General features: G+C 44.6%; 5 protein-coding genes across 6 annotated transcripts; 2 read left to right on the top strand and 3 right to left on the bottom strand.

Moving 5' to 3' along the window:
* Positions 1-4: 4 nt before the first annotated feature.
* On the bottom strand, positions 5-1,898 carry LOC6565645 (probable fumarate hydratase, mitochondrial). Of its 2 annotated transcripts, none has more exons than XM_001992342.3 (4): positions 1,633-1,898; positions 1,435-1,563; positions 345-1,353; positions 5-283 (listed from the first exon to the last, which is right to left on the bottom strand). In XM_001992342.3, the coding sequence occupies exons 1-4, from the start codon at positions 1,699-1,701 to the stop codon at positions 24-26; spliced, it is 1,467 nt and encodes a 488-aa protein (XP_001992378.1). In that variant the 5' UTR covers positions 1,702-1,898; the 3' UTR covers positions 5-23. The 2 variants fall into 2 exon arrangements, with proteins under 2 accessions (XP_001992378.1, XP_032594699.1); XM_032738808.2 differs by having other exon boundaries at positions 345-1,350.
* A 188-nt stretch (positions 1,899-2,086) lies between these two features.
* On the bottom strand, positions 2,087-5,998 carry LOC6566114 (fumarate hydratase, mitochondrial). The gene is made up of 5 exons (XM_001992341.2): positions 5,783-5,998; positions 3,742-3,873; positions 3,461-3,661; positions 2,570-3,374; positions 2,087-2,496 (listed from the first exon to the last, which is right to left on the bottom strand). Exons 1-5 carry the CDS (start codon positions 5,870-5,872, stop codon positions 2,234-2,236), a joined length of 1,491 nt encoding a protein of 496 aa, XP_001992377.1. The 5' UTR covers positions 5,873-5,998; the 3' UTR covers positions 2,087-2,233.
* Positions 5,999-6,185: 187 nt separating this feature from the next.
* On the top strand, positions 6,186-7,156 carry LOC6566113 (NADH dehydrogenase [ubiquinone] 1 beta subcomplex subunit 8, mitochondrial). Its single transcript, XM_001992340.3, has 3 exons — positions 6,186-6,377; positions 6,479-6,708; positions 6,778-7,156. Exons 1-3 carry the CDS (start codon positions 6,293-6,295, stop codon positions 6,988-6,990), a joined length of 528 nt encoding a protein of 175 aa, XP_001992376.1. The 5' UTR covers positions 6,186-6,292; the 3' UTR covers positions 6,991-7,156.
* Positions 7,157-7,256: 100 nt separating this feature from the next.
* LOC6566112 (DNA replication licensing factor Mcm6) lies at positions 7,257-10,156 on the bottom strand. Its single transcript, XM_001992339.2, has one exon. It carries the CDS (start codon positions 10,054-10,056, stop codon positions 7,594-7,596), a length of 2,463 nt encoding a protein of 820 aa, XP_001992375.1. The 5' UTR covers positions 10,057-10,156; the 3' UTR covers positions 7,257-7,593.
* A 397-nt stretch (positions 10,157-10,553) lies between these two features.
* On the top strand, positions 10,554-19,293 carry LOC6566111 (luc7-like protein 3). Its single transcript, XM_001992338.2, has 5 exons — positions 10,554-10,821; positions 11,208-12,244; positions 14,829-14,902; positions 14,963-15,631; positions 18,974-19,293. Exons 1-4 carry the CDS (start codon positions 10,720-10,722, stop codon positions 15,121-15,123), a joined length of 1,374 nt encoding a protein of 457 aa, XP_001992374.1. The 5' UTR covers positions 10,554-10,719; the 3' UTR covers positions 15,124-15,631; positions 18,974-19,293.
* The last annotated feature ends 1,094 nt before the right edge of the window (positions 19,294-20,387 follow it).

The raw sequence follows: 20,387 nt of genomic DNA, 5'->3' as shown, positions 1-20,387 counted from the left end.
AGGCTAAAGCAGTGATTACACATTTAATGGGGACCTAGCATTTTCTTGGGGTCAACCCATTCCTTAAACTGCTCCTCAGTCACTCCAGCCTTGATAGCCTCCTCCTTGAGCGTGGTGCCGTTCTCATGTGCAGTCTTTGCTATCTTTGCCGCCTTATCGTAGCCAATGTGCGGATTCAATGCCGTCACCAGCATCAGCGACTCGTTCATGATCTTCTCAATGCGATCCGTATTGGGCTCAATGCCCTCGACACAGTGCTTGCTAAAGTTAACGCTACCATCCGCTGATAATTGCATATTCATTAAGATGCTGATGTCCGAGACGAAATTAACTTGATTACTTACCCAAAAGGCGAATGGAACGCAGAACATTGGACACAATTAAAGGTTTAAAAACATTAAGCTCAAAATGTCCACTGGCGCCGCCCACTGTGACCGCCACCTGATTGCCCATAACCTGGGCGCATATCATGGTCAACGATTCGCACTGTGTGGGATTCACCTTGCCGGGCATAATGGAGCTGCCCGGCTCATTCTCGGGCAACTGAAGCTCACCGAGACCGCAACGTGGCCCTGAGCCCAAGAAGCGAATATCGTTGGCAATCTTCATCAGGCTGACGGCAATAGTGTTGAGCACGCCGTGCACCTCCACCATGGCATCGCGGGCGGCCAGCGCCTCGAACTTATTGGGCGCCGACACAAATGGCAGCGAGGTCAGCTCGGCGATTCGAGCTGACACCTTTTCGGCGAAACCCTTGGGCGCGTTCAGGCCAGTGCCGACGGCTGTGCCACCAAGGGCCAGCTCATAGACGCGCGGCAGGCAGGCACTGATGCGGTCGACGCCGTATGTCAGCTGCTGGGCATAACCGCTGAACTCTTGGCCCAAGGTCAGAGGCACTGCGTCCATGAGATGGGTGCGACCGATCTTGATGATGTCCTTATAGTCAATCGATTTGCAATGGATCGCATCGCGCAGATAGCACAAGGATGGAATGAGACGGTTGTTCAGCTCTAATCCGACAGAGATGTGCACGGCTGTGGGGAAGGTGTCGTTGGAGCTCTGCGACTTGTTCACGTGATCGTTGGGATGCACTGGTTTCTTGGAGCCGAGCTCACCGCCCATTGCCTTGATGGCCGCGTTGCTGATCACCTCGTTGGCATTCATGTTCGATTGAGTGCCGGAGCCCGTCTGCCAGATGACCAACGGGAAGTGTCCTTTGCTGTAGTACTTGCCGGAGATGACATCGTCACAGGCAGCGGACACGGCATCCGCTATCCCGGCGTCCATGCCAAAGTCCTTGTTGACATCCGCACAGGCCTTCTTCAATATGCCCATGGCCTGGATGATAGGCTTCTGACAAAAAATCAAATAAAATGCCGATTATCGGATTAGACCGAGGCATATATATATATATATATATAGAGAGAGAGTTACCGGCATGCGTTCGCCAATGGTGCCAATGGGGAAATTGATCACGGAGCGCATCGTCTGTGCGCCAAACAGTTTATCCGCTGGCACCTTCAGCTCGCCAAATGTGTCCCGCTCCATGCGAAACTTGCCATCCTGGCGAGCGCCATGTGGTGAGTGTATTATTCACTGGGATACAAATCCTGTAAGGATTGTCTTACTTACGCCTTTGTTCTTTTTAGATTGCAGCAACAACGTGGTGCTAAAATGACGACAGCCGGTGATCATCCTCATCCTCAACAATTCTCAAGTTCAAAGTTTTTCAAAACAGATGCTTCTTATTTTCGATCTGAACTGAAATATATATTTTTTATTTACACTGTGTATCTGTAGATATTCAGACAATTAAATGAGGGACAATTTTTTCGTTGGATACTACGGCCACAATATATATTTAAAAGCATTTTCAAGATTGTTTGCAATTAAACTTAAAACTCCATCAATGCTAAGACAAGTGATGTTAATGTGCTTATTATTTTGACCATCAGTGTATGTAAATTAATATAATATCAAATTTAAACATTTTCACGAATAATTGTGTTTTTAGCCTACAAGATTAATGCTGCTGTGATTTTGAACAAATTGAAATATTGCACTGTAGAAAGAATAATTCATTAAATTGTTTTCAAACATGATTTTTATTCTCGAATCTATTTTGGACTGGAACACACAGGAAACTTCCGTTTCCCTGGCAAGCATTCAATCCAGACAATTAGATGAAGGGTTCACTTTTTGCTTAGATAGTAGACTTTTTTGTTGCTGTTGTTTACTTGGGGCCCAGCATCTCCTCGGGTCGCACCCAATCGTTGAACTGCTGCTCGGTCAGATAGCCCAGATTAATGGCCTCCTCCTTGAGCGTGGTGCCGTTCTTGTGTGCCGTCTTTGCTATCTTGGCCGCCTTGTCGTAGCCAATGTGCGGATTCAATGCCGTCACCAGCATCAGCGACTCGTTCATGATCTTCGCAATGCGATCCTTGTTGGCCTGAATGCCATTGACGCAGTTGGCCGTAAATGTGCGACTGCCATCGGCTGCAATTAGTAATTAATAAGATTTGGGTTTGAGAGAGAGAATTGGAGACTGATGGCAAGTGAAGCTACTTACAGAGTAGGCGGATGGAACGCAGCACATTGGACACAATCAAAGGCTTGAACACATTAAGCTCAAAGTGTCCATTGGCACCACCCACTGTGACGGCCACCTGGTTACCCATCACCTGTGCCGAGAGCATGGTCAGCGATTCGCACTGTGTGGGATTCACCTTGCCGGGCATAATGGAGCTGCCCGGCTCATTCTCGGGCAATGAGAGCTCGCCGAGACCGCAGCGTGGCCCTGAGCCCAAGAAGCGAATATCGTTGCCAATCTTCATCAGGCTGACGGCAATAGTGTTGAGCACGCCGTGCACCTCCACCATGGCATCGCGGGCGGCCAGCGCCTCGAACTTATTGGGCGCCGTCACGAAGGGCAGTGAGGTGAGCTGGGCAATCTTGGCGGCGCACTTCTCGGCGAAGCCCTTGCGTGTATTAAGTCCAGTGCCGACGGCTGTGCCGCCCAGGGCCAGCTCATAGACACGCGGCAGACAGGCATCGATGCGCTCGAGGGCATAGGCCATTTGCTGGGCATACCCACCGAATTCCTGGCCGAGGGTCAGAGGCACCGCGTCCATGGTGTGGGTGCGGCCAATCTTGATGATGTCCTTGAACTCATTTGACTTAGCAGCGAGAGCATCGTGCAGCGTCTTAATTGCCGGCTTCAGATTGTTGTTCAGCTCCAGGGCGACCGAGATATGTATGGCCGTTGGGAAGGTATCGTTGGAGCTCTGCGATTTGTTTACATGATCGTTGGGATGCACTGGCGTCTTGGAGCCCAGCTTGCCGCCCATCAGCTCAATGGCGCGATTGCTGATAACCTAAATGGAGACACACACACACACACACACACACACACACTGTGAGTACGGCGTACAAACAAATAGTTCATAGTTTATGCTCGTACCTCGTTAACGTTCATGTTGCTCTGGGTGCCGGAGCCCGTCTGCCAGATGACGAGTGGAAAATGGTCGTCGTACAACTTGCCGGAGATGACATCATCCGCTGCCTTCGAGATGGCCTCGCTCACCTTCTGATCGAGTCCAAACTCCTTGTTGACCTCGGCGGCGGCCTTCTTCAAAATGCCCATTGCCTGAACGACTGGTTTCTATGGCAATTTCATACAGATACAGATACAGATACAGTTACATTTACATATGAAGTTGATTTAGCTTTCGAGCTACTCACCGGCATGCGTTCCGTGGAGCCGCCAATGGGAAAGTTGATCTGGGAGCGCATCGTCTGTGCGCCATAATATTTGTCAGCGGGCACCTTCAGTTCGCCAAATGTGTCGCTCTCAACGCGATATTCCTGTGACGCCTGTCAACGAGAATTCTTTTTTGTTAAGGACATTTCAAATCAGCTGTGTGTGTGTCTGTGTGTGAGTGAGTGTGTGTGTGTGTGTCTGTGTGTGTGTGTGTGTGTGTGGCACACTGTGCAAATGTCTCATCTGACCATTGTGTCTGTTTCGGCAGCACGAAATTAAATAGTTGCGATTGCGATTGCGAGCGGGCAAATATTGAATCAGATAAGTTGCCACCGGCGAGCAGCGAAAACTCAAAAATAAGAGCTGGTTCAACAAGTATGCTGAACTGTTAATCGCGCCAGCCTGACTCTCACATACCCTACACATCCTCAAACTACATTCATATGCAAGGAATCATAATTTGCACTTATAACAAGAGAGAGAGAGAGAGAGACAGCGAGGGAGAGAGAGAGAGAGAGAGAGAGAGAGAGAGAGAGAGAGAGAGAGCGAGAGAGGGAGAGAGAAATTAATCCTTTTACATTATTCTACATATATCCATTCATCTAGTTGCAGGGCATTGAAAGTGCGTTAATGCTGAACTGAAGTCTTAAACGACCCAAGTGGGGCTCTTTTGCTTCTCAGTCAGGCAATGTATGAACGTGTGTGTGCCAGTGTGTGTGTGTGTGGATGCTTAGTGATTGCCCGCTAATCTGTGTGTGTTAGATTCACACATAAGATATTTAAAGCAAGTAAACAAGACAAACGCAAGTGTTAAATGCGAAGGGCAAACGGACGAAGAGTGACAATAATTAATGAGAGAGAGCGAGAGAGGGAGATAGACAGCGAGATAGTTGAGCTAACGAGCAACGGTATTTAGTGGGATGCCAATCTGTGTGAATTTCGGGTAGTGCGACAATCGTTTTAGACTCCAATTAGAATCTCATCAGCCGATTCAATTAACCGGTTTGTTTTGCCAAAACCTGTATAATTGCTAATTTGATTGTGTGTGTGAACTGAAACACTGGCCAACATGCAACTGGTTTTCGCGTAAATACATCAAAATAAAGAATATACACAGAAAATAATGTAGCTGAACTAATAATCTCGTATGGAGTATACAGGATATCATTACTAAATGTAATTAGACATAATTCAGTATACATTTCATAAAATACTGAATGAAATACAATATCAGTCAACAATTTGTCAATTGCTACAGCTTTAAAAATGAGTTTGATTGTATTAAACCTCTAATTTCGTTCAGTAAACAATGAAGCTTTCAGCAGTGATTCAAATATGTGAAACATTAAAATTTCAGTAAGTTTTTTTTTTTGTGCTATACACAAAAAATATATATAGATCTGAAGATAGGATTTTCAGAACATAAAAATCGAACAAATTTGTATTAAAAGACCTTACGTTTGTCTTTATTTTTTAAAAATGGTTATTTAATTTAAATCAAGTCCAACATCTCCAAGAAAACGCTCAATATCTAAATGGAAGGTTGTTTTCACAACTATCTTTTGCATTCTTATCTTCGAATTCTCGTTTGAATTCTCTCGGGCGGCGCCAAATTATCTAATTGGCTCTCATCGCAAATACGTTCCACAAATGTAATTTCTTCTTCTTGAATGCTGCTCAGCTTGTGGAACTAACTCCTAATGATTGTAATAATTGAAAATATCGTCATAGCATTAGCACTTTCTTGAGTTTGAATTGGCTTTTGCACATAATTTGTGCATAAGTACACTTTGGCAATAAGTGACTGTCACTGATTATGAAATGCCGGCAAATTTCTTAACAGTGATTCCAATTGGAAGTGTCTTGGACATGTCTGTGCGCGTTCGAATGGATTTGAAAAAGTTTTAGTCCGCTTCAAGGTTCCCAACTGCTTGATGCTTTCAAATATGGTCAAGAAGACAATGCAGGCCAAAACAGAAATGGAAATTACATAAGTGCATATCCAACAATAAGTCTTCTTACCATGCGAACAGCGTACGCTGCACTCGTCCATGGCTTGGTCGTCTGTTGGACGCCACGTAGCGTGTAACGCTGCAAAAGCGGTAGCACCATTTTTATAATATATTAATAGTTAAATACAGCAATTGCAACTAGATATAAAATCCGCGAATATCTCACGCCACCATGCAGGCAAACACAACAAAAACACCAATTACGATAGACGATAGTGCAGTTCCTGGCGATATATCGATACATTTTGTTTTTGTTATCGTGTCGAGCAGCACAGTGAAAAGAAATAATGTTGTTAACTTCTTGACTAATGTAGTCATTTTACGGATAAGTGTTTGGGTTTATATGTGGAAATATTAGTAAAATAGCTACTGCACCGGCCCCTACATATATCGAATACAAATATCGCCCATCTCTAATGAACAGCTGCTACAGCTGTCTGCCGAATTGCTGCTAGGCGAGGGAGTCAAGTGCTGCATATAAATTGTTAATTGTAACGCAACCAACGCCAACGCCTACACAATGTCAGCGTTAATGAAATCTCTGTGCCTGGCCAAAAAGCTGAGCGCTTCGAATCCGGCTCTGTCGCTTCAGATTGCCCGCAATCGTGAGTAGAGCGCATTTCTGTTTGCGGTTTTTCTGTTTTGTTTACGTAACTTTTGAGGTGTTTTGCGAATGGTCTTAACCGTTATTTGCAACAATTCACAGTTGCTGGCTGGAACAAGGACTACAAGCCGGCACCGTATCCAAGGACAGAGAAGGAACGCGAGGCGGCTGCCAAGAAATACTATCTGCTGCCAGAGGAATACAAACCGTATGCCGATAATGGCCTGGGCTTTGGCGACTATCCCCATGTTGGCGGCGGACTGGGATTAGAGAACAAGGATAGCTACTATCCCTATGATTATCCCGAGCACAAGCGCAACTTGCACGAGCCAGTGAGTTAATGCATCTACGCCGCAACTATACAATATTAATATGATGTTTTGGTGTGGTTTACTTAATAGATTTCAGCGGATATTGATTTGTATAGCGAGGATCGATTCTCGCAGCCGGATCAACCACGCTACAGCACATCCTATTACTTTTTGTGCTTTTTGGGCGTCATGTCCGGATGCCTGGCGGTCTACTACTGGCTGGAGGATAAGAAAATGTATCGTCCAGTGGCCGTCAAGCAGTTACCCGCTGATGGCAAGAAGCACTACACCTTCGATCAATAGAAAGCCCTTGGAACAGCAGATTGCTCTGTATGCGTCGTGTGTTCATGATTTGATGTTTGTTTCGCTTCGCCTTCGTTAAGATTAAATAGGCAATTTACCAACGCATATGTACAATTAAAAGAAATACTAAATTGAAGTGTCTGTCGATTAAATATTAAAATATTGATTTATGCACTTTCTTGGAAATTTCAACGATTCGAGTTTAAATTCTTCCGGATCATCAGGTATCTTCAGGTAGCCCGTACTAAAAATTAGTATGCTTTTTGTTTGTCTAGTTTATTTCAATAATAGTATTTATTGGCAACATAACCTAAAAAATTCAAAATATTTTATAAAATACTTCATTTGAAATCAATTTACTGGATGATATTCATCCAAATCAAAAAAAAAAAAATGAAAATATTAAAACTTTTAAATTTGAAAAATGAAGTGAATTACTTAAAAGTACGGTTAATTCTTATAGTTAAATAATGCTAAGCTATATACTAATTACATGTGTTGGGTGACAAAACTAAACGTTGAAAAATGCATATCAAGGATTCTTGTGAAATGAGATGAAAAAAAGAAAGCGAAACCGATGGCTGATGATGACAAATGTGAAGATTACTCCACAACATAGTTGGGATGAACGACCAGAAGCGGATCGTTTTCCAATTCATCATTGTAACCCATCGCATTTTTGGAAAAGGGCTTGAGAAATGCGGTTTTGAGTGGTATTATAACCTGATCATGATAGATCAAGCGATCTATCAGCTTCTCGATGAGGTTCTTGCGCGAGATGAGCTCATCCTCGGACTCAATTTGTTCAGCGACCTGTTCCAGATACCAGGTGACGACATCGCTGCGTTTCATGCCCGTATCGCTGCCGTCGACCTCGCAGCGCGCCTCCTCGCCACGCATGTGCAGCACCAGCATCGTTGACAGATTCTTGTAATCCTCGAAGGAGAGCGTGAACTTTTTCTTTTGGCCAGCGCCGGCCGAGGTGTCCATTATGGCATCATCGCCACCTTCCTGATTGGCCGCCGCCCCATTGTTCTCCATATCCAGATCATGCTCAATGCCATCATCCACATCCAGTCGCTCATCATCATCCAGATGAATGTCGGGCTGTTCGACGCGTATAATGGACTTATTGAGCAGACGAAATGCCTCCTTAACATGACGCTCGAGCACACGATTAGAACACTCCAGCTTGGCCATTGCCTCGCTCAGCCGTATCATCGACTCCAGCTGACGAACGGTAATGCGCCACGTGCTCCGTCCCGATGAGCCCGTGTCTCGCTGACGCAAATGCCCATAGTTTTCCACCAGCATTTTGCCCGCCTCCGTGCTGATGATCGGCTTGAACTGTCGGGCAAAGGTCACATAGCGGAGCACCTCCTCACGTGTATACGCACGCTCCACAGACTCCTCGATGTTCGAATGCAGATCGACAATCTTGCGGGCGATGGCATAGTCGACCACCTCGTTGCACTCGTCCACCAGAATGAAGAACAGATCGAAACGGGACATTATCGGTGCGGACAATTGTATGTTCTGCTGCAAACTCTTGGAGCGATCGTAGCGTCCATTAATCGGATTCGCTGCAGCCAGAATGGAGGTGCGTGCATTCAATGTGGCACGAACGCCGGCGCGTGCTATCGATATGGTCTGCTGTTCCATGGCTTCGTGTATGGCCACCTGATCCCGCAAATCCATCTTGTCGAACTCATCGATGCAGCAGATGCCGTTGTCCGCCAGCATGAGAGCACCCGCCTCGATCACAAAATCGAAGCTCTCCTCGTCACGGACGACCGCTGCGGTGAGGCCAGCCGCCGAGGATGCCTTGCCCGATGTGTAAATGGCACGCGGCGAGAAGTCCGATACCTGTTTGAGGAACTGTGACTTGGCCGTGCTGGGATCACCCACGATGCATACATTGACATCGCCACGCAACGATGTCTTCTCCGTGGTTGTCTTGGCCACGCCACCAAAGAGCTGGAGCAGAATGCCACGCTTGACCTCATCGTTGCCATATATTGAGGGGAAGAGGCTGCTGATTAGATTCTGGTACAGATTGCGATCCTTGGACATCTCATAGATCTTTTGCCATTCGCCGTCGGTCATTTGTTTCTTCATATCCTCCGCGGTCACCTCGGACATGGGCAGATCGGTGCCGCCAAACCGGGCGGTGGTCGCTTGAACGCTGCACGCAAGGAACGCCATGCGATAGTTGAGCTCTCGGACACCCAGAGCCTTGAGACCGGTGACGCCCTCGGAGCCCTCGCCGGGCTTGTGACGAGAGCCCATTTCGGCCTTGGTGCCGGGCATGCTCAGCACACTGACGTCCGGCACCACGATGAGGGTGCCGGTGAAGTCATAACGATCGCCCGCCTGCACCGTCTCGACCAGCTCGGAACGCAATATAATCTCAACGGCGCGCGGTATACAGCCACGCGGCAGCTCCGCCTGCGTCTCCTGTATGCGAATCTTCTGGAAGTCGAGAAACAGTGATTTCTCCACATCGAGCATGAAACGGCGACGATTGGCGCAAACGGGATTGCGACAAATTGTGGGATTGGTGAACTTGAATTGCTGTTCGACGTTCCGTATCTCTGTCTGGCAGTCGAGGCACATAAATGTGCCCAGCACCAGTTCCGGATGAACGGGATGGGTGCGCACCACCTGGCCGCAGATGCGGATGAGGGTGCCAATCTTCGAGGTGGTCAAATCGCGTACTTTGTGACGCGTCGGCACCTCAGTAAAGGCCACATAACAATCCTTGTTTGTCTTGAGGCCGATGCGATCTTTCACATAGTTGGACACAGATTGGCATAAGAACGGATAGACATGGTAGTACTCCTCGATGATAGCTGTCGCCAGATTCTGATCGTATTTCTCCACATCCTCAAAGCTCACCTCCAGAGTGCAACGATCGGGTGACTCCAGATTGGCCGCTGGACGCGTATATTTGATTTCGCCATCCTCTTTGAATTCCTCGAGAAAGTCTTGAAAGAGCTTCTGTGTGCGTATGCCAACCTCATCCTTGACGCGCAGCTGGCCAATTTGTGCTTCTGCCACATCCATTTCGTTCAATTCGTGCACTCCAAATAAATTGTTAACGCGCAAATACAATTTGCGTTCACTGATGCTATTTGCTTAGCCAGCAGCTGCGTGTTTTGCCAATTTTCGCGCCTTTTCTTGCCACTTAGCGCTGACAGTATCGGCATTTGTGTTATCGATTGCTGTGCAGTGTTATCGTTTCGTGTGAATGCTGCTCTCACTTATGCGTTCAGAGAGATAATTAACTTCCAATAATTATATGTCCGAATTTGCGAAATACTTATGAAATTGTATTTAACTATGCTGTTTTTGATAAACGTTATTTTTCAAAACTCATATGCAGCTGGTGCTGATAAGAACCAATTGATAGTTGCGCGCCTAAATCGACTGGAAATAAATTGGGCAACAAGGCACGCACTATCGCAATGTGTAAGCGATTGCGGGTATTTTTGTAAGTTACCATCGCTAGAGCGTGCGAACTGGCTGCGAGTAGGGAATTATTGATTCCGGAACTTTGTTAGAGAAATACCTTTGCTTGTACCGATTTAACCGAGCACGTTTGCCAATTGCGCGCTAGCGGTGAACAACAAAAGCAATTACCTTCGCTCAACACCTGCGACTGTCAAGTGATTTGGGCCAAACACACACACATACATCCAGCAACCCACACACACACACACAACCAAAATGGTGGACGCTGCCAGACAAATGCTCGATGAGCTAATGGGTCGCAACCGAAATTTGCATCCTTCGGAGGCGGGGCAGGCGGTCAACTGGGAAGATTCAGAGGTGAGTCGCCCATTAAACAGTATTAGCACATTACCTAAGATGTACTTCCTGTGATATAATAGAATATCTTGGCACAGGCGCCTCTCATTTAATGTTGCACTTTTTATGGTTCTCTTTTTTCATTTATATTTTATTATTTTCATTATTTTGCTTTGCCGGCGACGCAGAGTGCATGCTAAATGTCGTGAGACGGCTGAAAAATTGAGGAAAACTCGGTTTGTTTACATTTTTGTTTTGTGTATTTTTGGTTAAATTTAAATCATAAGCATATTAAATAGTTTAAATTGGTTGAAATGCCGGAATAGGGTGGCAAATACTAAATAGTTGTTTCCAATTGCAATAAACCCTCAATTAACATCAGTTACATTTCGAATGTCCGTTTGCAGTTTTGTCAATTCTACAATGTGAAATTCTGTCCACACGATCTGTTTATAAACACACGAGCCGATCTCGGGCCATGCACACGCATCCACGATGAGGAGGCGAAACATCTGTACGAGGAGGCGCGTCCGTCGCAGCGCAAGCGGCACACGGAGGATGAGTTTTTGCGCTTTTGCAATGTGATGCTGCACGATGTGGACCGCAAGATACAGAAGGGGAAGCAGCGATTGCAGCTAATGCAGCGCGATCATCCGTCGGCGCCCGTACAACAGTTGACGAAGCATCAGGAGCAGCTGGGCAATCTGAATGCGCGCATCAACAAGCTGATGGCCGAGGCAGAGGAGGCCGGCATACGCGGCGATGTCGATCAAGCCCAGGAACTGATGACCGTCTGCGAGGAATTGAAGGAGGAAAAGGAAACGCTGCAGCAACAGTACGAGGCCCATGTCAAGCAATACCAAAAGATTCGAACAGCGCCGCCACCGACGAACACAGCCATGCCATCGGTCACGCCCAGTAGCACGCCAACAACGAACGCCGGTGAACCGCCTAGCGGTGACCAGGCGCTGGCCAGTCCCATCATAGCCAACAGTAGTGACATGGGCGCCAATGACAGCACCGAATCAAGTAACGCTGGCGAAGACAACTCCACAAACACAACAACAACCACACAGGCAACGGCAGCGGTAACTGAAACAGTAGCTGCGTCGGCATCCCCAACGGCTAGCACAAATCCCACAGGCGATGACCCAAAGACGGACTCTAATAAAATCGATTCCAAAACGGGTGCCAATTGGTCGCACGATGTGCTGCCCGAAAAACAGATGAAGGTCTGCGAAATCTGTGGCGCTTTTCTCATTGTCGGCGATGCACAGCAGCGCATCGAGGATCATCTGATGGGCAAACAGCATTTGGGCTATTCCAAGCTGCGCAACGCCGTCGCCGAAATCAACGAGCGACGCCAAAAAGAGCACGAGGAGGAGGAGCGAAGGCGTCGCGATGATCGTGTTCAACGCTTTCACAACACCTACGACAACAGGCGGTAAGTCAAAGACGCAAATCTTTAGAATTTTGTAGAGCTCTGTTCATGTCGAATAGATACAGATACAGATAAAGAACCTGGTCTGAGAACTTGTGGGATGGTTCGGATGGGGCTGAGCTGAGGCCACCAGGCGGGTCGCGGGTTGCGGATAGCGAACGGCCTCCCCTCGGGGAGGTTAGCTGCGAATAATACGAGATTTTTTTTCGTAAATAAGCAGTCCCGGACAAACAGCGGGTGCGATTATGTCGATCACACCGACAAGGCGCTTGTGTCGCCGCCTTCTAAAGTATAGCCTCACACATCCCCCTATCTCCCCACAAAACTACCTAGCACATCCTATCCCCTCATCTCACTCCGGGCCGGACTAAGGCGTTATTCGAACCGTGCCGAGAGTCAGCCTGGCTGGGGGCCCGGATCAAAAACTAGCCCAGTCTTTAACTGTGAGCTCAGGCAAATGGCGACCGCCTGTTCTAATTCAGCCTTACCCGGGTATTGCGGATCTCTGCCCGGGCGGACACTTACTTCTCCGCAGCTCGTGGGATTCCATGAATAAGTTACTAAATATAAAGATACCGCAGGATCTCCCTGCGGAACTTGTCGCAAGACAATTAGAGGGTCATACCCCTGACGGAGAACGACCCTTGCGTGTGGTAGACAAGGCAAGGCGCTCAGCGCCCAAAGAGGAAGGGAGAGCTCCGGCCACCAAGGGGTCAACCCGGTGGGCTGGATGACCCGAACCGGAGAAATCTTTGCGGTTCAAGGGTCAAGTGGTACCTCCAGCAGGGACTCAGCCCCGATGAAGCCCTGAAAAAGGCCAAAGAGCCCAGGGAGGAGGTTGCAGCACCTGCGCTAGCCTCGAAAAGGCGGAGCAGCAGTCTCATATCTCCGGTGGCCACCCCCAAGAGGATGTGCCCGGGGGTTGTGGGCGCTGCCCGCGGCTCGGCAGCGGCAAAGGTGCTGAAGAACAATGGGGCAGGTAATCAGGACCTGCGCCCAAGCACATCGCGTGCAGCGGCCACGAAGCCCAGCTCGCCGACACCCACCGAGCCTCGCCTGTCCTATGCAGACATGGCAAAAAAGTAAAGGTGGCTGTGTTGCCCGTGGGCTTCCCACGGGTCATGCTCAGTCACGGAGATTTATCTGTGTTGGAAGAGGCCATCATTGACGAAGTCATTGCGTCTGATAGAGATGTCGCGGTCTCATTCGTGGGCATTCACTTCCGGGTTGGATTCCTGGTAATTGAATGCTCCGCTGAGACCTCAGCCGATTGGCTAAGGATCGCAACTTCGAGGCTACAGTCGTGGAAGGGCGTGCCCCTTGAGTGGGCAACACCACCATATCGGATACTCCTGCCCCGGAGCAGGGCAGTCCGACTGCGCAGCCCACCGACCCGTCGGAGGACCTCGCAGATGACGAAGAACTGGCAGATGCGACGCTCTGCCAGGAGGAGATGCTGGGGGACGACGATATCCCCATGTCCTCGCAGGAGCTGCAGGATGCACCTGCAGCTGACGTCACTATGACGAGCAGCGGTGACGGGGACAGCTCCAGGCCCCATTCACCGTGTCAGCTGGAGCCTCCCCAGAAGTAGATGTCAAAGGGCATCAACACAGGGCTAGCTCAGGTAAACATCCACCGAGCTAAGGCAGCCTCGGTGCGGTTGGTCACCGTGAAGAAGCAACTACAAAAGTTGCAAAGGATGGCCTGCGTATGTATGACAGGAGCTATGCGCACCTGCCCTACAATGGCCTTGAAGCCTTAATGGAGCTTACACCACTCCACCATATCATAAGGCTCAAGCAGAAAGCCACGCTTCCAAGGATATCAGCAGAAGGAGTTGGGGGCAATCATATCCTAAGCCACAAAGATGCCCAACTCCTTTCAAACGAACTGACCCTGCTGATGCAACCTAGGGACGAAATGGTAGCCGAATACATATTCGAGCGAAATTTCACAGTTTGTATGAGCAATAAAAGGGAATGGAACTTAGAAACGAGGAGAGGCAAAGACGGCATCAGAGCTGGTCGGAGGCAGTGGGACTCCGACAAGCCAGATGTCTTCTAGGTGGTTTTAATCTTGTACGATTTAAACAAATTATAACCATGGGAAAGAACAGCCTTAGGATACTCACCGGTCTATTGACAGGACACTGTAGACTAAGGAGTCACCTGGCAAAACTGGGTATATATAGTAGCGACCTGTGCACGTTTTGTGAAAGCGAGGAGGAATCCTCGATACACATCCTGGCAGAGTGTGTCGCCTTAGCTAGAAGAAGAAGCAGCCTTCTAGGGGCGCATGTTTTGAAGTGCAAAGACATAGAAGACCTCAACCCAACAAAGATCCTCGTATTCGTGCGGGAGTTGGGGCTGATGGAAGAGCTATAAGCTCAGAAGGGGCACAATAGATCTAATAGTCGCGGTGCAGTTTTTCCCCCCAGTAATAATAATCATAAAGGAGTGGGTCTCTAAGTTAAGCATCATCTGATGAGAGAGCAGGCGATGCACTTTTCTAATGTCTCCATTTCTATTTGTATAATTTCAACTCGAATTCCATCGCCATCGCCATCTCGCTCGCATTCGTGCAGAGATCAACGCTCTGATTATCGGGAACGCAGTCGTGACTATGCGCCGAATCGACAGTCATCTGATAGACGGCATCGTAAGTATTGCAATTGCACAACATTGAACCGATAAGCTCTCATTCCGTATTCCGTTGCAGATCACCACAAATCATCGCATCACGGTCATTCGTCGTATTCGCGGAGTGGCAGCCACAACAGGACCAGCAGCAGCAGCAGCAGCACTCGCAGTCGACACAATCATTATCGGCACGACAGTCGAGAGCGTCATTGTCGAAGTCGTAGTCGCAGTCGCTACTAGTGGCGGATACAATAATACCAAATACAAACAGAAGAACAGCAACACCAACAGCAACAGCGCAACAGCAACAATTCTATGAACAAGTACAACAAAAGCAGCCAGCAACAGCAGCAAAAGTTGTAAATCAACATAATAAACATATGAAAAAAATGAAATGAAAATGGAATAATCATAAAACAACAGCTCTTGTAAATCATTGAAAATGCAAGTTAGACGGAGATACCCAACAAACAACAACAACAAACAAACAACAATCATCAACCCACACGAACGAGAAAAAAAATGCGAGAACTTCAAACATCTCTAACCACGCCCAATCGCGCTGCCCTTCTTCCACTCTCTCTCTCACACTCACTGTCTCTCTGAATGCAGCAACGAGGTACTCCAAATAATAATAACACATTTCAATAATCTGTATAAAAAAAAAAAAACAAAAGATATATAAGATCACAGTCAAAAGGGGAACACATGTGTGACACGTGTGAACCTTCCAAATATGCGAATAGAGGTGAGTCGAACACACTTTATTATACGCTAATCGTACTCGTACACCTACTCGTAGTCAAAAAAAAAAAAAAAAACCAAACCAACCAAAAAAGAAAAACCAAAAAAACAAAACAAATTTCAAATGGAATTTCAATTGTACAGGCAAGAGACAGGCACAGAATGTCTAGTTTCCAACTATCGCTTGCTCAAATCCCAAAACAAAATACATATAAATCAACAAAAAATTAAATCCCTTGAATTCACCATCACAGATACACGCCCACATATACACTCACAAACACACATTCACACACAGAGACACATATGTTGTGCGTGTTTATTACTAACATATCGATGTATTCCTGTTCATAGTGATCTTTAAATCATCCTGTTCTATATCCTCTTATTCACACATAATTATGTATGGAATACCCATTCTCAAAACATCAAATAACTTTGTACTCTGTGTAAAATCGTTTTACATTTTGGATGGAATGCAACAAGTGATGCTCGAATCATGCACATTGTCCGTTTGATTTAGGTAGCGAATATTCTATATATTAAAGATTCTCAAGGATTACGAGGAATATTGCAGTACTTTTGAATATATTTTGTTGCCGTGTTCGAAATTCGAACTTCAGGTTTCCATCAAACTTGACAAGACTCGTCACAAGTTTTGTGTTCGGTATTCATTCAAAAGCCATTTGCCCAAAAACAATATAAAAACCGAAACAGGCCAAGCACAAGTCTATATATTTGTACATTAGAGCGAAGCGAACATTCGATGATACTGCAGACATTATCTTTAGTCGTCAGATTGAATTTAGGAAGTTAAAGTTAAGGCAAGCAATCAATTTATTTACTCTACCCCAATGTACATATGTACATACATATATTACATGTATACATATAGAAAACTAATGACTCCGATAACTGAGACATGCCCGACAACTGGACAGACACGACAGATGGATCAAATTGCCATAAGAATGTGGAATACTTGTTCTGGGGGTGAATCCATTCGATGTGATCGTGATCGATGTGTGAAAAAGAACTAATGGAATCAGGTTAGTTGAATTTTTGAACATTCGACTATTGGTGTATGGTTTTTATTCGTCCACTCCTTGAGGACAGTATTCACAGCAACATTTACACACACTCACACACACATAGACACAGATACACACACACACTCAGACACAGATACACACACACACACAAAGAGAAAATACTCAAAGATCGCTGGGAATGAAAGTATATCCGTGTTGTACCTGTTATTGGAGATACGTTCAATTGATTGTACCAGGTATTTACAACTCGACAACAAGTTAACTAACCTCAAAAATCAACCAATCAATCTTAAGTATATGCATATACAATATTATGATATATGATACATATAATGTAACACCACCCACACAGATCGCGTTTGCATGGGAATGGCATGTGCTTCTTTGTGGTTCGCGGTTCGCGGTTCGCGGTTCAGCGGTTCAGCGAATCAGGGATCCCCGATCCCAAACACAGCGTTTTTATTAATTGCTACCCAATCAGGGTCAGGTTTGCAGGGCCCAGAGGTACGTAATCCTCTCGATGTCTCTCTCTCTCTCTCTCTCTCTCTTTCTGTTTCTCTATATCTCTATATATATCTCTCTCTATCTCTCAATCTGTCTATAAATGAATCTCTCCTGTAGTCATATAGTAGGAAGTGTCCATCATTGTAATACAAAGTCAATGAAAAGACATCTAAAGGCTCTCGCACACCCAAGAACAACATAAGAACATACTTCTACTTAACGGCATTCCCAGACTCGCATGTGCGTCAGGTACATTTTCTATAAATAATATTTATGTCAATTCCAAATAGAAACACGATGTTTCCACTCACATTACTTGCTCTACACACATAAATCCGATAATTAAAACAAGCTTACAAAGTACAAATTATACTTCAATTCTGAAATGTTAAGTTACTCAATTTGATCATTTATATTAAAAGTTTGCCGCTATTTATATAGAGATAAATATAATTTTTTGATGTCAGAAATCTATTTGGAAAGGACATAGTAGCTTCGGCAATGCCGAATTCGTTTTCATGTTTATCGTTGTTGTACTTTCCAATGTACATACTTACCACATACATACTAAAAGTTCCAAATGAAATGAGCAAATTAATCGAAAAGTAATAATTAATCGAAAACGATGAGAGAAGAAGCAGTGATCGATATATTTTGGGTCGAATTCGAATTCGAGCTTGCACAATTATCGTTATCGAAACGTTAGACGATCCGAGCAGAACTATCGAGTCAATCATGATGATGATGACGAAGAAGAAGAGGTAATTGCAATTGAATTCAAAAATACCAATCAAATTTGTAAATTTCTTTTAACTAACATACACTGATAATATGCCTATCTATGCATGCATGCATATATGTATGTATGTATGTATGTATATATTGCATATTATGTATGTGTATGCATGTAGATGCTTAACATCCGAAACCACACACGATTTGTATATAGGTAGGCGAGAGCCGTACGAAATAAAATGCGCCACAGCCACAAATTGCCAGGCAGCGTGTGAGGCCACCAAACATTATACGAATTTGACCCCCATTCAAGTTATGTAATTCAGACTGCCAGACTGTGTAATGTGTATGTATGTATATGTTCAACCGCCCCTTAAGTCCCAAATATATCCAGGTAAATTTTGATTATAAAAAGTACATTAAAAATACTAAATAATACACACACGCTACAAAATCTGCATACTTTGTATAAACATCTATTAACTAAACATCGTACGTATTAAGAAACCTTAGAACTTAAGCAGCTTACGGCCAGAAAACTTTCAAAAGGTTTAAATAGAAGACAAACAACTCCGAATTCTCAAAACCCCTCAAAAGCCTGCCCTCTCTGTCAAATTCCCAAATATATTGCTTACTTATTTACTGGTGGGTTCATCAACTAAACAGAATTGCTTTAAATACCATTCTCCAAATGGAATAACAGAAATCAACAATAACAAACATATTACGCCCCTATTTTTTTTTTATATACATATATATATTTATACTATTTACTTACGACATCCACGAGTATCGAATCTAGTACTTACAATATACATACATGCATATCTACAATGTATATATTCGTTTACACCAAAATTTGTAAAAAGAAAGAGAAAAGAATTAAAAAACAAGTCTACACTTGACTTTCACTCGCAGCGGTGTAAATACATATGTATATGTATGTACATGTGTATATGTATTCTGATGTATGTATGTGCAGGCCATTGGGCATGTCCTGCTGTCCGTATAGGCTCCACGTATTTAATACTAATGCCACTCTCCAAACATTGCAGGATCAATGATGGGCGCCAATGTTTGAAAGGAGCGGACTTCTCTCGCCACTCGCTTTTCTGTTGTGATCGATTGTGCCTGCTGTGATGATCTTCTCCAGGTAACTGCTATGCCCACAACATCCAGTAATGTTTCTTCAAGACAGACGAATGCCGACGAACAGCAAGCAGCGAGTAACGAGCAACGAGCAATGAGTAACGAGTAACCAGTGACGGGCTCACCCTAAATCTACCACTCATGTTAACTGTAATAAGCATGAGATACGAGGTGAATTTCAATTTCTCTCCTTTCTATCTCTTTTTCTATATACAAAGCTATATTCATATACATATTTTTATATATATTTATACTTATATATATATATATATATATGGAAAAATGTGTATTTATATGAGCATGTATATGCCTATATACATCCTATATATTGCTCTCTATCTCAAACTTTCTCTGTCTGTTTCACACATAAAATTGAAGGACAAACAAACAAACAACACACACACACACACACAAAAGAACAATAACAATTGTTAGATATTTTCTTTTATCGGCATCGTTTTATCTTTCACAAACATGATAAACATATATGAATTACTATATACTTATGTGTCGAATATCAAATATCGATATTCCGCGTAGTAGCGTTTGTGAAGGATAACGCGTCGCCTGCGGCCATGACGCAATCGCCTTTCGTTATGTATTTAGCAAAAATATATATATATTTTAATTTCATTTAGTTCTTCGCGTACAAAAATGTTTGATTGCCGAACGAAAAACTAATAAATATATACGATAAAACAAAGAAGTAAAAACATGAAAAATGTAGTCATAAAAGCATCTTACACTTAATACATACTATTACTATTAATAATGATAACATTCAAATTCGAAACTCGCAATAATTTTTCAATAATATTAAAAAGAAAAAAACACTGAACAAAATAAAAATCAACTTTAGCAAGAGATTGCACAAAATCCTGAATTTTCTTGTTTTTTTTCTTCGTAAACTCCTTTGGTATTGAATTTGCCGAGTAAGCGTTATGATTCCACTCGCTGCATAGATCGTAAATACTTCAATGGTGATGAGGCCTGCTTGAAGTGGGTTATTATAAGCTCGGAGAGGTGAGAGAGTAAAGCTAGCAATTCTATGAAGGATATCGCATCCGCATCTTTGGATCCATATGAATCGAGACTGTTTATTCAATTCCCAGCATAATGAATCTTGTTTCAGCAAAGGAAGAAAATAGGAAAATATTCACAACAGCTGAAAACAAACATTGTTTGATAAATGAAAATATATATGTATTGCTTTAAATTTTCGATAAATTTGGTGTTTCAGATAATAATTTTAAGTAATGTCTGAACGTTTCTTACAAATTCTCTCAAACAGCGTTTAAGATATGCGATTTAAGAAGGTAG

The sequence above is a fragment of the Drosophila grimshawi genome, unplaced genomic scaffold, assembly GCF_018153295.1.
Source record: "Drosophila grimshawi isolate 15287-2541.00 unplaced genomic scaffold, ASM1815329v1 contig_848, whole genome shotgun sequence".
Taxonomy (NCBI): Eukaryota; Metazoa; Arthropoda; class Insecta; order Diptera; family Drosophilidae; genus Drosophila; species Drosophila grimshawi.
The sequence above is the reverse complement of the archived record's forward strand: the minus strand, read 5'-3'. Positions and strand labels throughout refer to the sequence as shown.

Excerpts from the sequence above, each read along its gene's own strand:
- LOC6566114 (XM_001992341.2), bottom strand. The coding sequence starts at position 5,872 with ATGGTGCTACCGCTTTTGCAGCGTTACACGCTACGTGGCGTCCAACAG. Across the intron at positions 3,375-3,460 it reads GCAACATGAACGTTAACGAG|GTTATCAGCAATCGCGCCAT; the intron begins GTACGAGCATAA and ends GTCTCCATTTAG. Across the intron at positions 2,497-2,569 it reads GCGTTCCATCCGCCTACTCT|CCGATGGCAGTCGCACATTT; the intron begins GTAAGTAGCTTC and ends TACTAATTGCAG.
- LOC6566111 (XM_001992338.2), top strand. The coding sequence starts at position 10,720 with ATGGTGGACGCTGCCAGACAAATGCTCGATGAGCTAATGGGTCGCAAC. Across the intron at positions 10,822-11,207 it reads TCAACTGGGAAGATTCAGAG|TTTTGTCAATTCTACAATGT; the intron begins GTGAGTCGCCCA and ends GTCCGTTTGCAG. Across the intron at positions 14,903-14,962 it reads GTCATCTGATAGACGGCATC|ATCACCACAAATCATCGCAT; the intron begins GTAAGTATTGCA and ends ATTCCGTTGCAG.
- LOC6566112 (XM_001992339.2), bottom strand. The coding sequence starts at position 10,056 with ATGGATGTGGCAGAAGCACAAATTGGCCAGCTGCGCGTCAAGGATGAG.
- LOC6566113 (XM_001992340.3), top strand. The coding sequence starts at position 6,293 with ATGTCAGCGTTAATGAAATCTCTGTGCCTGGCCAAAAAGCTGAGCGCT. Across the intron at positions 6,378-6,478 it reads GCTTCAGATTGCCCGCAATC|TTGCTGGCTGGAACAAGGAC; the intron begins GTGAGTAGAGCG and ends AACAATTCACAG. Across the intron at positions 6,709-6,777 it reads AGCGCAACTTGCACGAGCCA|ATTTCAGCGGATATTGATTT; the intron begins GTGAGTTAATGC and ends TTTACTTAATAG.
- LOC6565645 (XM_001992342.3), bottom strand. The coding sequence starts at position 1,701 with ATGAGGATGATCACCGGCTGTCGTCATTTTAGCACCACGTTGTTGCTG. Across the intron at positions 1,564-1,632 it reads AATCTAAAAAGAACAAAGGC|GATGGCAAGTTTCGCATGGA; the intron begins GTAAGTAAGACA and ends GGCGCTCGCCAG. Across the intron at positions 1,354-1,434 it reads CCATTGGCGAACGCATGCCG|AAGCCTATCATCCAGGCCAT; the intron begins GTAACTCTCTCT and ends ATTTTTTGTCAG.